Below are 15,623 nucleotides of genomic sequence, written 5' to 3' on the forward strand. Positions count from 1 at the left end.
GTCCAAAATAAGAAACTCATCTTGCATAACCACTTTCTTCTTGAAAAATCCAGTGGTTAAAACATGTTTTTGCATAATCATAGCCCTGCAGGGACAGTTCTCACTTCTGGAAAGCAAATTCCCTTCTTTCTGTTTTGCACATGTACAAACAAACATATTCTGGTATGTCCAAAGTTTGCAAATCTCAACTACAATAATACATTGAATAGAAGCCATACAAGCAGGTTTTCTTTCCTCAGCCTGTGTTCCCTTCACTTCTTCCTTTCCTCTGCTCCACTTGCACTGCGGGAAGTAAAAAAAATACCTGTTTCTGACAAGTAAATGGAGCTGACATTAGAGCGAAGCTTGAAGGTGAACAGGGTATGCACAAGTCATTTGTCATCTTGACAAAGTGAGATTTGGTCACCAGTGGGACACTTGAAAGACATCTGAACAGTTGGCCTTGACCACCAGCATTTCTTACAGCTTATAAAGGGACCCATGGGACCAAGAACACAACTTGCTTTTGGAAGTGACTCCTGCAGTGGTACCTCTTGATAGATGTAAAGGCAGTGTGATATATCAAGTGCCATTAAGATCTTTGCTAGCAGGTTCTATTTACATAAGTATGGAGCGTAGATAGCATCTTGTTAACCCAATTAATGAGACTCAAATGTCAGGAAACAGATTATGCCTGGCTCAAAGTCCACAGTGCTCTGAAGGCAGACAGACATGATTTCATTGTGTGGGACATCACTGTTCTCCTTGAGTGAGAACTCAGGCAGCAATCCTTCTACCTGGACAGCTAGGAGAGACAGAAAGATGATCTGAAATCCAAAAGTTTCACACCTTTAGCACAAGAAGGGCTTTTTATGATGAGAGACTCAAGTGTCATGTAAAACACAGAACCTGCAGCTGAACTGAGGAAAACTAAAAAAGTATCCACTTGAGGTCTTGGAAACTTAATTTTTTATTAACTGTACCTTCTTCTGCAATTAGACAAAGTCCTTCTTGCCAAGTCACAGCCAGGTCTGGATTAGAAGAGAAACACTGCTTCATCCAGCCTGTCCACACTGCTGCGTTTTACATGGGCAATTGAAACGTACTTCTCTACCCTAGACAAGGGGGAAATTTCCTGACCAAGATGAGATCACTAATCTCTTCATCAGTGACTCTTGACATACTGCTTTATACAATAAACTGCTGTTCTCCCCCAGCCTCCAACTATTAAGCTCTATGATATAGAAGCAGATGCTCCTGTCACCCAGGTCAGAGCAGTGAACCCTGAATGGCACAGCATGAGGTGCTTGGCCCCAAAACAGAGGGGAGGTTTAGGGAAAAGCCTTGCACTCAGCAACTGCTGCCAGCTCTCTGCTCGGTGTGATGACTCTAAGGAATCTCTGGTCAGAGCTGTCTTCCCAATGGAGGAAAGACAGAAAGCATGGGCTGCCTGAGCCAGCTGCCCAACCTGAGCACCACTCAGCGGGTTAACCTAAATCCTAAATCCTCTGGTGGGAACAGTACCTTGTGGCCACAGTCACAAGTTGTCTACAAACACACAGGGGTCATATTAATTCTCCAGAAGACACTTCAAATCCTTCTAAACCTTTGGATAACTTTCCCGAAGTCACATCCTCTCCTCCCTGCAGTCCTTATGCCCACTGAACAGGCTTGGAGCTGCCTACTTGTCTCTCCAAAAGGCTGCCTTCCAGTGAAATTCCCTTTTCTGGTACATGATTTGCTTCCTTTTCCCCTTTTTTGGCTTCTATCGTTTCTATGTTTCTGTATGTGGACTGGTTTAATTATTTCAAAAAAAAACCCCAATGATATCAAAGATACTCCTTTTATACTAAAATGATTATACAAAGTTTTAGGCAGCAAATATGTGTGCTTCATGTAACAAGTGCATTAAACCATTCAAATTTCTTACTGTCATAGCCTCAAGTTCTAGATATTTTATAAATTTCAGCTTCAGATTGATTTTTGGGTCAAATGATTTTTTCTTGATGATTGAAAACCTTGCCAAGTTAAACTGAACATACACAGATATTTTCTGAGAAGCCATACAAATTGCAGACTTCTTCAGTTTCCTCTGCATTTTCATGCTAAACAAATTCTTGTTCAGTAATCAGTGCATTCCGCTGCATCTTAAATGTCTACATCAACAATTTCTTCCAGAAATGCTTTGAGTCTATAGATCATGGAGAGATTATGCCTCAAACATGCATCTGTTAAAAAGGTTCCTTACACTAGCAGTCCCCCAACATTTTAAGGTGTAGCAATTTTAATTTTCCAGCATTTTTAATCCACTGCATTTACAAACATCCACCAAGCCTTGGTTTATAGGCTAAAGAACTTGCATGATTTGCATTTTGTCTGCCAAAATAATTTCATTCATTTATTTGAATCAAAAGGATTTTCCAGATGGAATCACCAGGCTAGCTATCCCCAGGACTGTTTGGGTAGAAGGGTAAAAGGCTACATATGAAAATTATCATCTGTGCACTGTCATATACAGAAAAAAAAATATTCTCTGCAACAAGCAAATGATCAACAGCCTCCCTGTAGCAGAAGAGCCTTCTGGTTTATCAGTGTTTTAGGTCTTACAGGCAATCCTTCAGCTAACAGCCTTATCTCAAAGCCAGCCACCCTGCCTGGCTCCTTCCTGCCCTGTGGTTTCTAGGTGACACAACCTTGGGATGTTTCACTAAGTGGCACTATCAGATCATAATCACTATGTAGCCCTAGAGCAATAATTTATCACCATTTCTCCATCTCTCTCAAACCATACCTCAGCTGTACATCCAGACATAAAAAAGAACAAGGAGACAATCTCAGGACAACCAAGGTCTGTTATTCTTCACCCACTAATAAATCCTAAGACAAAACAGATAAAAGAAATGCAAATGTATGAGTCTAGCTGGCCATCAGAACACATTTTGATGATTCTAAGCCTTGGGAAATTCCCATTTCCTATTGAAGCCACTTAGTATAACTGAACATAAACATGTCAGAAGCAGGTAAAAAAAACAAACCCCAAACAAGGAAACATAATCCAAAACACATAGACTTCTAGCCTATGAGCTGTCAGAAATCTGATTTTCCTGGCCAGGGCTTTGCAACATATTTGTTTCAATCCCCCTGGTTATGGAGGAGTGCAAGGCGCTGCTGCCATGGCTCAAGCAGGATGTTTAGCCATGAAAGAGGAATTGAGCCATACCACGGGGAAAGGGGCGGCTGATCCTGCAGCCAGCAGAGGAGCCTGGGGTTACACTGAGCACGCCTGGGCTGCCCAGGGCTGAGCTATACCTGGTTTTCAGTGTGAAGCAGAAATGGCAGTCTTCAGCTTCTCAAGTCTTACAGGAAGTTTCAATGCTGCATGCTGAGGTTGACACATTCTTTAGGCTGCATGGCTTCCAGGCGACCGACTGCCAATGCCCTGTGTGAGCTAGAGCGTCTCTGGAGCAAAATGCAGCGCAACCAGGTCAGCAGAGCTCTGCGGCAGAGTTAAAGATGGCTTCACTCAACCTCTAATATTGAAGCTTTGTGCAAAGGCTTACTTAAAACAGGACTCAAAAAAACTGGGACTGCATTGTGTCTAGGAAAACATCAGGTGTTTGGCGTCATTTTTTCTACATGGCATTTCATCACATCCCCATCCTTAGTACTCACTAGAATAAACACAACTCTAATGCTGTTTCACAGTACTGCCTTTTGCCATAGTACTTCCCAGCACACACGTACAGTGCTTCCCTCTCTGAAAAATCTGAGATACAAGACAGAAAATTAAAACTATAGCCAGGAGGATGATATGTAGAATGGATGACAAGTAAAAAAACATGGAAATCATAGACAATGCATGAAGACAAGTTATTTTCTCAGCAAGATGGTGGTACATAGTCCTACTTTAACACTAGATTATGAGCAAGTAGATTCTAGACATGAGGAAAATAGAAAAAAAAAAGCCAGGAAAAAAGTCTAATAAGTAAATGGAGAGCCAGACAAAAAGTATATTAAATTCAGGTGTCAGCACACAAGGTCAGCTTCTGGGGATGATAAGGGATGAGATCCATGCTGTACTTGGATCCAGAGCTCAGCACTTGATTCAGCTGGATACAAAACACTGCAAAGAGCTTGATCAGCCAAACTGTCAGACTAGGAATTTTTTAGCTGCAGCTTTATGCATAAGATGAAGAGGCCACGAGGCCTCAGAGGAAGTAATCACACCAGTATATTAGGTACACTATAGGCAAGTATCAGTATGATAGTCATGTTAATAGTAGTAATACAGGTAAAAGCTTTTATGTAATATTGGGTTTGTTTCTTTACAATGGCCTTTTATTTGACCATAAGCTCAATATAAAGAGGTTGCATTTTCATTTGATTTTTTTGGTTGCTTTTTAATATTTTTCTTCCCTCAAAGTCTTCTATTAAATCATGATGGGGAAATAAAACCAGATATTTGTTGGGAAAAAAATATCTCTTTTTTATACAGCAGCACAAAGCAGAGCAGCAGAAGTACTGACACTGTGAGCCATTCACTTACAGAACCATAACTCTTGAAAGGACCATTAATAACTAAATGGAAGAAACTTGAAAGCTAATAAAAACTATACACAGGTAACTGTATGCTTTTAAAATGCCATTTTGATATTGGACCAGCTCTTTAATAATGTTTTTCTTATTGGCAATAAAAAAGTGTCTTAACTTAGACTGATCCATTTTGTACTTATTGTAGACGCATTCCAAAGATATTTGCAAGTTATATTACATTTTTCCATTTAGTTTATGGCATTTTTGTGCCCTTCATACTTTTCCATGTATTATTTATACATATTCTTTTGTATTTGAGATATCTGATCCTTTAATTACACCAAAGAGAATCTCATTTTCATATGTGATGGATTGGATCTTCATCATCGTTACAGTGACATATCACCAGCTCTCTTCCAGGAGGGTTTTGCCAAGACCTATAATCAGTTCAGCACTGTGTGCATATGTGTATTTGCTCAGTGCAGCTGACTATGTTAGAAATGTGCAAGTAGTGAACTCTTCACTAGCCCATGTGGTCTGAGAACAACATGAAATAGCTTCTTCCAGCCTGCAGATTTCCAGAAAGGCTTCATCATAAGCTGTTACATATGACTGTGTACCACATCCCTAAAATAATTGTCACGACAAAGCAGAGTCAGAGTGATCTAAAGGCCAACATACCTGTCTGTGCAGGGATGTGCCACAGTCTGAGGCAGCTCTTGGATATGAAGTGCAGAAAGTGGACATCAGAAGGTCCACAGATGGCACAGACACCTCAAACAATACTATACAATCCATGCTCATTCCCCACAGGAGGAAATCAGGTGAGACATTGCGTGTGATACCACTTGACCAGGGTGGGCATACCTGTATATGGAACTAAACTGACTTCAACATTCCTCAAAACTACTGAAGAAAACTTTAAGGATCAAGCCAGGGTAACCATCCTCTACCACAGACAGTCTGTCAGACAGGTCAAACTCTTGTTTCACAGGTGTTTTGCATGAATTAAGAACAAGTAGAGGTGAACCTACCAGACACATATTCCAGAAGAGTCTCCCAAAGCAATGACAAGTCATCTCTGGGTCTTGATCCAAGTCACCTCTCTCTTGCAAGATCTCCATATATACATATTCATGCATACATTTCTTTAGTTTCTATGACAAAGCACATATGGGACACCCTGCTGCACCAGACATAGTGTTATGTCTGGTTTTTGTTTTCAGGGTTTGTTTTTTGGGGTTGGGGGTGTTGGGTTTTTTCATTTAAGAGATTGCATATACATTGGTATTTGGGGAAAAAAACTAATAAAACTTTCATCATGTTGGAGCATGTTTGGGTTTCAGGAACCCTTCATGCACCAATCAAAAAAGCATTCTCTTTTAGAGTAATATGGGGGTGAAAACTATCAGTACACTACTGTATCATAGGCTTTTTTGTCTCTCTGTTTATTATTTTTGTGGGTGAAGAGAAAGCTGATTGTATTATACAGTAATAAAGACCAAGAATATTTAAATTGAAAGAAGATGCAGTCTTGGTAGACTCTGTAGCTGATGTATGTAAACTATTGAAATTAAATTAAATAAAATAGGTATGAAAGAATTGTTTGATGATTTTTTGTTTGGTTTTTAATATGCACTACTCCACTAAAAGTCATCTGGGCTGCATTATACCTTGAAGAAATAACAATTGAATCCTCATGTACTAGAACACTGCCATCTTCACTGAACATGTGTCAAACACTTGCTCTCAGGCTAGCTACGTGCTTTTAACTTGTGCACTGTGCCACAGAAATCAGCTCATCTACAGGTAAAGAACCACAGCACATCTAGTAGCTGTTTTGCTTTAGTCTGCAGTGAGGACATGGTTTTTAGGATTGGGCTTCTTTTTGGCTGGGTGCGTGTGCATGCAGGGAGGAACAAATGTCTTTCTTCAGTTTTTTTGTTTGCTTGCACTTGGTTTCACCAATTTATTAGTTCAAGCTAGGCAGCACACTAGGTCTTATAATGATAAATTTAGCATAATTTTTATGAGCAAAAAACTGCTCATTTGGATTTAAAAGAGGAAATTTAAACTACAGAATGATGTTTCATGCTGAATGAAACTTACGGCAATCAAAGTTCTGATTTCTAGCTTCCTGAGCTCCTGTCTCCAAACTTTTCTCACCTTTTCAACACTTGGTTATCCTTTCTGGCTCATATTTATTTCCTTCTGGTCTGATTTAGGTGATAAAATGTTGAGATATATGATTATCACTCCTCAGGTGCAAATGGTAAGTTTAAGGCAAAAGCATGAGGAAAGGTGAGAGGAGAAAAGGTGGAGAAAATGGCTCTGGTTGAGATGTGGTTTGTCAAGATTACTGCTGTCTTTTATCAGCTATTTCTTGAACTCACTTTGAATTAGAACTCACTTTGTTCTAAATTATGTTGGGGGAAAAAAAAAAGATAATAAAATACCTTTTCTCCCCACAAAAACCATACAAAACCTCAAATCATTCATTCTCTTCAAAAAAATTCTAAAAGCCCTAGCAATGGGAAACATTAGCTGAGGTGCACCTATCTATTTCCTTGCAGTTCCTCACTTCTACCCTGTCCTTTTCAACTGGCATTTTTGGTATGTTCATTTTGAAACTCCATACACCACTAGCCAATGGATACATTATTCTTGGATCCCTGCTTGCTTCTGGCGAGGTGTTCAGGGTCCATGGAGAGGATGACAAACGAGCATGAAATGACATGGCTCTCCACACCACTGCTGGCACCACCACCTGTCATCCTTGTCACTGCTGAGCTTGTCTCACCTTCAAAAACTCAGCACTCAGAACTTTAACTCGGGCTCAGTTGATTCTGTGGTCATTTTACATTCTTGCCCTATAATTATGCACAGGTTCTCATTTCACCTATTTCCGACGAACTGCAGCATTTTTATGTCTTTTCCATGTGTATGTTGAAGCACGTATTTCTTGAAAGCAAATGCTATAATATCAGTTGTGAGCCTACTTCTATTTTGAGTGTTAGATACCTTCCAGCCAAAAAGCTGTACCAACAAAAACTCTACTGAATTTGATCATTTACCGTACTTGTACCAGAGCTGAACTTAAATATTCCATGCCTGTTTTAAATGATGACAGTCAAATAAAAGAAATCTAATCAAAAATTCCCTTAATGGTCTGTTAATAGCATTTTCCCCCTAACATTTCAAAATACTTGATATACAAAAAGTCCCAAACTTACCAAAATGTTCTAGGCTTTCATATTTATGAAGCCTTGTTTGGTTCTATTAACAGAAATTTACTTATGCCTGCATGATCTTCAGCCCAAAACGTACACATATATCAGAAAAAGATATGAAATTTTCATACACAACATATTTGGGCTTCTCAAACTGCACAAAATCTGCAAAGTGCTCCTGTGGATTTAAAAAAAATCATTTTTCCACAGATGTGGGAGGATAATTTTAGAAGATAATTTTTGCATTAGGTAGTGTAGCCATAATCATTTGCAGTCTTAAAGCATTTAATAACTGGAATCAATATCTCAAAGTGAATCAATATAACTCCATTATGAATACCATCAAGATTATGTATTTTTATCTGTAATCATCATTACCAATTCAGACTAGTTCCTTAAAACACAAATTTTTTTTCTCTCATCTTCATAACCCACAGTTTGACTACTTTGGTTTTCAGAAGCCAGCAAGACTTAAGACATTTTTACTGTTGACCATTAATCATGACATAATGTCATAATCATAGGTTCTCTAATGTTTTTTGTAGTGTCAGGGGCCACACCATTATCTGAAGTAATAGTTTCCCTTTTTTTGCCATTTTTTCTTCATAGGTTTGGTTAACCTAACTGCCCATCACATCTTGCATTTCCTTAGAGTGTTTACCTTCATCTGATACCCAACTTGCTGCAGCTGAGAACATTTCCCATTCTTTCATCAGAAAAGTCTTTAGCTATAAACACAGTTGCAATGGGATGCTCAGCCATGGCACGATCAGAAAAACAATTTTTCAGTGCAACTTCTGTGTATCTGTTTTACCCATCAGCTCTAAGTACTTTCTCCAGTGTGTTTAATGGCATATAAGGTGAAAGCATTTGAAAGCAGGTACTTTCAGTTGCCTTCAGCCTTCTTTTCTCTTTTCTCTTTTCCAGTATCTCAAATCCTATGGAAAACAAGGTAGAATGTTATATTTCCAGAGACAGTACATGTCTGAGGAGATGCAGAGCCACAAGGCATTCAGAGTGGAAGTGGGCAGAACACCAGAGGACTCTGGCTCTAACAGCATTTTGCAGACAGCAACAGCAAGTCGTAAAGCATACTTCCCCAAACCTCTGGATCATGAAGACAGCTTTAATTTGTCTTTTGCCCATCCATGCCTCAGAAGAAACTCAGGAGAGCAGACACACCAAAAACCTGACATCTGTGCAGCCTGCCTTTTGTCCAAGAGACACCAAAGGAAATTGGTATGTTCAGATTGTGACTTGCAAAGTGGAAATGCATGAAGTAAAAAGCAATGTCTTTTTAGTCAAACCATTAGACCAGGAGTTAGGAGACCTGAGCTTTCATCAGTCCTACATTAAATTCCTTGTGGATAAGCCACATTCTGTTCTTTGACTTTGATGTTTTTCTCTAAAAGGACAAAAACAAAATGGCCATTTGTTGCAGACAGCTGTAATAATGACAAGTTCTTTGGACATCAAATTCACTCATGTTTATGCCATTGCTAAAGTGTGATAATTGTAGAAGTTCACATTGAAGCTATTGTCTTAGAGATATTAAAAATTACTGGTTTTATGGCCATTAAGTAGAGATATATAAATTATGAATTTGGGAACTCGAGACTTTTCCCATAAAGGCTTATTCAGCTGGTAGCTTTTGCATGCAGAGCATTACAATGTTTATGTACACATACACACACACCTACACACTCTTAGTCTTACCTGTTTCCTTATATTAAAGGCCAGCATCAGAGCTGTTCCATGCACTCCAACACATTTCATTTTGACAAGCAGGGACATCCAAAGCAGAGCTATCTCACTGTGGGTGCAGTGCCTTTTTATTGGAAAGCATTAGCTATATTTCAGAAGTGAATGGCTTACCACACACCATATATGAAACCTCCAGCACATGACCCTCTATGTGAACTTCTGTATCACCTCAGCTTCTCTTTCCACATGTTAGAGCAAGTGCTCAAGAATGAGCAAATTTGGTTTGGTAGCTAAACTTGGCTATCTCTAGGAGATCCTCACTAACATCCTTCTTGTATTCAAGATTTAGGGGTTTGTGTTAACAGTAAAATTCTAAAACAAGAGACAGACACTTCCACCAAAGAGGTGTCCACAGACAGCAGTCTGTGCTCTATCTGCTTTGTTTCTGCTCATGTTCCTAACATGAAGATCAGTTCACCCTGTCTCTGCTAATCAATGAGAAAAGACAACTTTTGGTTTCAGTCTTCCTGCCAAGACTTTCCAGTGGTGTAAAAGGAATTGATTTTGTAATTGCTCTTTGCAGTCTTCATTTCATTATTACAACTTACTCATAATCCATGAGCTTCCAGTGTTTATCAGACGTGCTCCTAGAGTACTACCTGTTGCTTTGCCCTCCAAAATTATTTAGCCTATTAAGAGAAAGCCAGAGATCATTTTGCTTATGCTGCCTCTCATTCCCTTTTACTGGGACACATCCTTGTGCTCCACAGGACAGTCTGCAAAGTTCTGTCCAGCACTCGATGATACAGTTCCTGCATTTCAGTTCTGTGTCCTCTAATCTGTGAGATGGGCAAAGTCCTGGAAGAGAGTTAATAGAATCATAGAATGGTCTGGATTAGAGGGACCCCAAAGTTCACCTAGTTCCAAATCCCTGACCATGGACAGGGATGCCACCCATTAGATCAGGTTGTTCAGGAACCCCATCCCTTGCCTTGGACATTGCCAGGGATGGGGCATTCAAAGTTATTTAGATATTCTTCTTCATCACAGAGCTGTTCAGATTTCCATAACTTGTGTTGTTATTTATGGCAGTCTGGGTCACGGAAATGCATCAGCACTTAGGAAGACATGCTATAATCCAATCTGCAATTTCAGTGACACTCTTTACTGGTGTTTTTAATATAGCTGCCCTCTGTTGAATTTTCTGTCATCTCTTAAACAGCAATTGCTTCCTTTCTGTAACAGCTGATCAAGCTCTCTTTTTAATTGCTCACTTCTTACAGTATGAACATCCATCAGGTTTGCCCTTGAAGAGTATGATCACTCTTCCAGAAAAAGTTCCTCACTGAATTGTTATTAAACAATCAATATTTCCAGTTGAATGTAAGGCAATCTGGTTTTCTATTCCCTCCTGGTCAGAAATCACCCCATTTTTTCTTTTGTTTCCTCTTTCCCTAGACCTCTTAAAATTGATCTTTTCTCTTGTGGCAGACCAAAACAAAGATTTCAGAAACGGGCAGTCCAATAAGTCAACACTTTGGATGTTGCACAGCATTAAAGCCAGTATCTCAAGACTATTTTCCATCTCCTCTACCAAGCCTTCCAGCTTCCAACTCAAGAAACAGAGATTGCATTTATCCTTTGGCAGAAATAAAACTGAGTGTAGCCAGGGCAGGTAACTGCAGTAACTCACTAGGCATCTGTGCACTTAATAAAACATAGTGTTCTCCTGGCACAGAAGGGAGCCAAATGCCCTCAGCTGCCATTTCACTAAAGTAAGCCCTGCAAACCACAGGGATTTAGAGTTCTTACATCCAATGCTTTTTGCAGTTCTTCATGCTCACACACTAAAAGGGTGCTCATTGATTTAATAAAGCCAAGGTCTAGAGAGATCTATAAATACAAGTGTTTTACCCTCATGCATTATTGCCCTGATGCCCAAGACTGAACTTCTGCTCTTTCATAGATAAATTGCTTCCTCGCTGGTTAACACCAGCTTCCATTAGCAAAAGTGGTGGCAGACATATTTGGGAAGGTGATCCATGATAAAACACAGCTTCGTCTCTCTTTTCGTTTTCCTTTTGATTTCTTTATTTGCCACATCCTATGTTCCTCTTTTTCCCATCCAGCTCTTCTCAGAATAAATCAATAAGGTACTCTTTATCAATATTACCTAAAAAGTTATCAATGATCTCACCTAAAATCTACTGAACTGAGTGCAGTGACAGATATCAGCCTCGAGGGGCTCAAGATGATCTTGATCCTACAGTTGCCAAAATTGCCTTCTAAAAAGCACTCTGAAACAATTCTTTACATCTTTTATAGACATACAATAATAATAATAGCAATAATATTAGGGGGAGAGGGTGTGTTGATATTTCAGTCCTAAAGTAGAACACGTTGTATACATTCAGCTACTCTGTGAATTCCAAAATGTAAAACATAGAGCTTTCTAGCCTATACTTTTCTTTGAACTCAACAGCAAATTAAGGTTTATGGCTTTTATTTAAAAATATCATAGGAAGTTTTATTTAGAATGACTGTTTTACAATAACTCCTAGGCCTTGGCTTGTCCAACTGAACTGCTCCCAAAAATGCTTAACTCTGAAACAGAACGACAAGGAAACAGAATATTTCTCCCCAGAATGTATATCAGCTAGCAACACCATTAACTGCTGAACTCCCAGCACAGCAGGCAAAGCACTCTGACAAAAGCATCACTTGTCCTTTCACTGTCATGTTATTACAGCCCATACAGTCAACATTCTTCCTTCACCTTGCACCCTTGTGGAGTTCCTCACCCACTGGGATTGTGACAGGGACCAGGTGGGAGCTTAAAGCAGCAGCGTTTCCAAACCTTACCTTTCCTTCTTTTTGCTGAGCTACAAGCAAAGACTTCTGGGTGCACCCTCAACTCTGTGAAAGTTCTCCCCACAAATTCACATGGAAACTTCACAACATCCTGAAATAAAGTCATGTACAACTTTGTGCCCAGGTTTTAAAGTCAAAGAAATGATTGCCAGATCATGTATTGGGTTACTTTCAATTAGCTCAGCTCTGAGATAACCTTGTGTTACATAAAGGCAACAGAGTCACCCAATATTTGATTATCTGAAACATTCCCCTCTCTGTGCAGTTACATTTAGTACATGTCAGGATGTTCTTACTAGCTGAAATACACACTTACCAGGCAAACACACATTATACAAGGGTTGTCTGTGATAAAAGGTATCTGCAAAATTTCCCCTTCATTTTCACATTTTGCAACCGATCCTGAAATAGAAATAAAAACTTTAAAATACTAGCATATTTCATTTTACCCCGACAGTTTTGGAAACTATCCTCGTCACACTCACATTTAGTCTTTGCTCCATTCCTAGCCCTCAGGTTAAACCCTGCCGTAATTTGCCCAGTTTAACCAGGCAAGGACATTCAGCATTTCTGCAAGATTCTAAAGAGAACAGGGAAATGAGTGGCCTTTTATTGCTGCACAAACCTAGACTTTCTTTGTGCCCCAGTTATAGCAAAGGACGCTTTTTCTTCTCTCAGATGACGTGTGGAGAATAACGAGTACTCCATGCAAAGCAGGATACGTCTATAACGATAGATCCAGAGCTCACTGAAATCAGCAGAAAGCTGTCCATCTCACTCTGAGGACTTGGACCAGCACAAGCCCTAAACCAAGCATCCTTTTAATGCACGGCAACCACTTGGCAAATGAGTCAAAATTAGCAGGCTGGCTGTCAAGCAGAATCAAATTAGGAAACCTTTTACAGCCCTAATGCTGATTAGTCGGTATGCTGTCATGCTGGAATCACTCCTCAAAGTCTAATGGCTCCTCGCTTGCGCTAGAATTTGATTCTGCATTTCCCTCCATGCCCCAGATCTCAGGAAGATAAAACCCTCGAGGGGAAACAGGGAGAATGCGGAGAAGGAAGAAAAAGAACAAGAAAACCTCTTTGGGGGGGCAGAGAGGAACGGTTGCTGTGCTCACCTGCCCCGAACCGCGCGGGTACCCCGGGCCGCCCTTCCCGCGCAGTGCCACCCGCGCAGGTGGCCCCGCCAGCCCGCGCCCCGCCGTACCTGTGAGCAGGGAGGAGGCCGGCGCCCCGGGCAGGCACAGGACGCCCAGCAGGACGGCGGCGGAGGCCGGGTTGAGGCGCGGGGCCTCCGGCCAGCCCCCGCCGAGCCGCCGCATCGTCCCGGGGGTGCCGCTGCCCACCCGCCGGCTGCGGGGCAGCGTCCGGGACGCGCCGTCGGGTGTGGGAGCCCGCCCACCCCCGGCACGCCCGCCCCAGCACCGACCCCCGGCGCCGGGCAGCGGCGGGGGCGTGGGGAGCAGGACGGGAGACCGCGGCCCGCCGGGGAGTCCCACCCCACGGCGGCACCGGGGGAGGGGACTGCGGGTGCGGGGAAAGCGGCTGTCAGCGCCTGCCCCTCGGCCCCGCACCCCCTCTTTCCATCGCCCCCCTCCTTTGCCCGCATCCCTTCTTATACCTTCCTCTCCCCATAGTCCCTCCTCCGGCACCCCCGGCCCCCATGCCTCCCTCCCCCCCGGCGCACACACGCACAGACAGGCTGCCAGCCCCAGACCCCGTTTCCCTGCCGGGAGATGCCCGGCCACTCCCTCCCTGGCCCCGCCGAGCACCTCCCGGCCCGGCAGCGGCGTCGGGGGGCTGCGGCCGCGGCCGCTCTGCGGGAGGGGCAGGGGAAAGCGAGAGGATCGAGGGGAACGGGAGGAAAGAAGAAGAGGAGGAAAAGGTAGAAGAGGAGTAGCGGGGGAAGAAATGCGGATCTTCGGGACAGGGCCGGGGTACCTGGGCGGAGCGCGGCGTCTCCGGCTGCCTCCGGCGGGCTCGTCCCCGGCTTGTGTCAGCGCCCTTCGCGCTGCGGGCGGGTTTGCCAGCCGCCAGCGAGCGGCGAGAGCGAAGGAGGGAAAGAAGGAAGGAAGGGAGGGAGGGAGGAAGCCAGGGGTCGGAGGCTGTCCGCCGGGAGCTCCGCGAAGGGGCTCCGCTCCCCGGCCGCCCGCCCGGCCGGGGCCGCTGATGTCCCCTCGCCTCCTGTCCCGCCGCAGCCGCGGCCGCGCCGAGGGGCTCCTCCGGCCCTCCTCGCCCGGCTCCGGGGCTGCCTCTCCCCCTCGGGGCGCCCGGAGCCCGGCACGCTGCGGGCTCGGCCGCGGGGCCGGGAGCAGCCGCGGGCAGCTCCCGGGGCCGCGCTGTCCCTCCCCGAGCCCGACCCGCCGAGCGGGTCCCTCGGCCCGCCGCTCCCCGGTGTAACCTTTGCAGCTCCTCCTCGACACTTGCCATTTGCAGGTCCACGCCTTGCTATCCCACGGGCGAAGTCAGCGATAGACATCACCGACATGGGATGACACTCGTGGCGTGTGGCAGGAGACTCTTCTGTGACAGATCTTCCCGAGCCTGTTTTACAAATCGATTTTTTTTTTTTTCAAACTGTGATGTTTCATTTGGGGAAATGAACACTGAATGAAATTAACTGGTCTGACAACAAGCTGAAAAATGCTTTCATATTTCTACACGTTCTTATTTTATTTCTTTGGGGCCTGCATGTGAGCTGTGATTTCCAAAATGCTTACAAATAGTGGAAAATCAGGTGCATGGCAGGCTGATGTATACAGGTCTGCTTCAAATACATTTTACTTCCTAGTAAGATGCAAGACAATTTGATTTTCAAGTTCATTTTGAGAGTAAAACCCAAAAGCCAAGACCTCTGAAATTCTACAGGTTTGCTCTAAAAAGCAAAACATGTACACCTCACTTTCAACACAATTTGTCACCTACCTTTAGGGTAGAAAGTAAAAGTCCTAAAACAGCTGAAATTGCACCTATGGGAGGGACTACAGAAAACTGACACTGATCACCTTCTGCATAGGAACACAGAATAATTTAGATGCCATTATAAGGGTTTTATATTCCCTAAAAATACAAGTGAGGTCCAAAATGTTCTCCATGCTATGTATAATACATTATAAACTCAGTATGTAAGTACAATGCATGTAACCTGGAAATATTTTTTTTCCCTGGGAAATATAATTTTTACATTTCCATCCATTTTAAACAAAGATAAGCCTGTAGAGGTATATATTATTATGCACTACTCCAGAATAGATTTTCACACACCCAGATGTTTTTTTTTCCATTGGAAAGATGTACTGAA

The 15,623-nt window shown here is 42.7% G+C and overlaps 1 protein-coding gene across 2 annotated transcripts in view; it reads right to left on the minus strand.

Moving 5' to 3' along the window:
- BMPER (BMP binding endothelial regulator) overlaps positions 1-14,409 on the minus strand; it is a 149,377-nt gene extending 134,968 nt beyond the window's left edge. Inside the window, exons 1-2 of one of the 2 annotated variants that reach the window (XM_021553292.2) lie at positions 14,264-14,409; positions 12,634-12,719 (exon numbers count right to left, since the gene is read on the minus strand). In XM_021553292.2, the coding sequence (XP_021408967.2) occupies positions 12,634-12,648 (15 nt within the window). In that variant the 5' untranslated portion in view covers positions 12,649-12,719; positions 14,264-14,409. Of the gene's footprint in view, positions 1-12,633; positions 12,720-13,529; positions 13,693-14,263 lie in introns of those variants that run through there. The other variant, XM_021553289.2, reaches the window with a different exon arrangement.
- Between the last annotated feature and the right edge of the window lie 1,214 nt (positions 14,410-15,623).

Source organism: Lonchura striata, chromosome 1 (assembly GCF_046129695.1).
Source record: "Lonchura striata isolate bLonStr1 chromosome 1, bLonStr1.mat, whole genome shotgun sequence".
Lineage (NCBI taxonomy): Eukaryota > Metazoa > Chordata > Aves > Passeriformes > Estrildidae > Lonchura > Lonchura striata.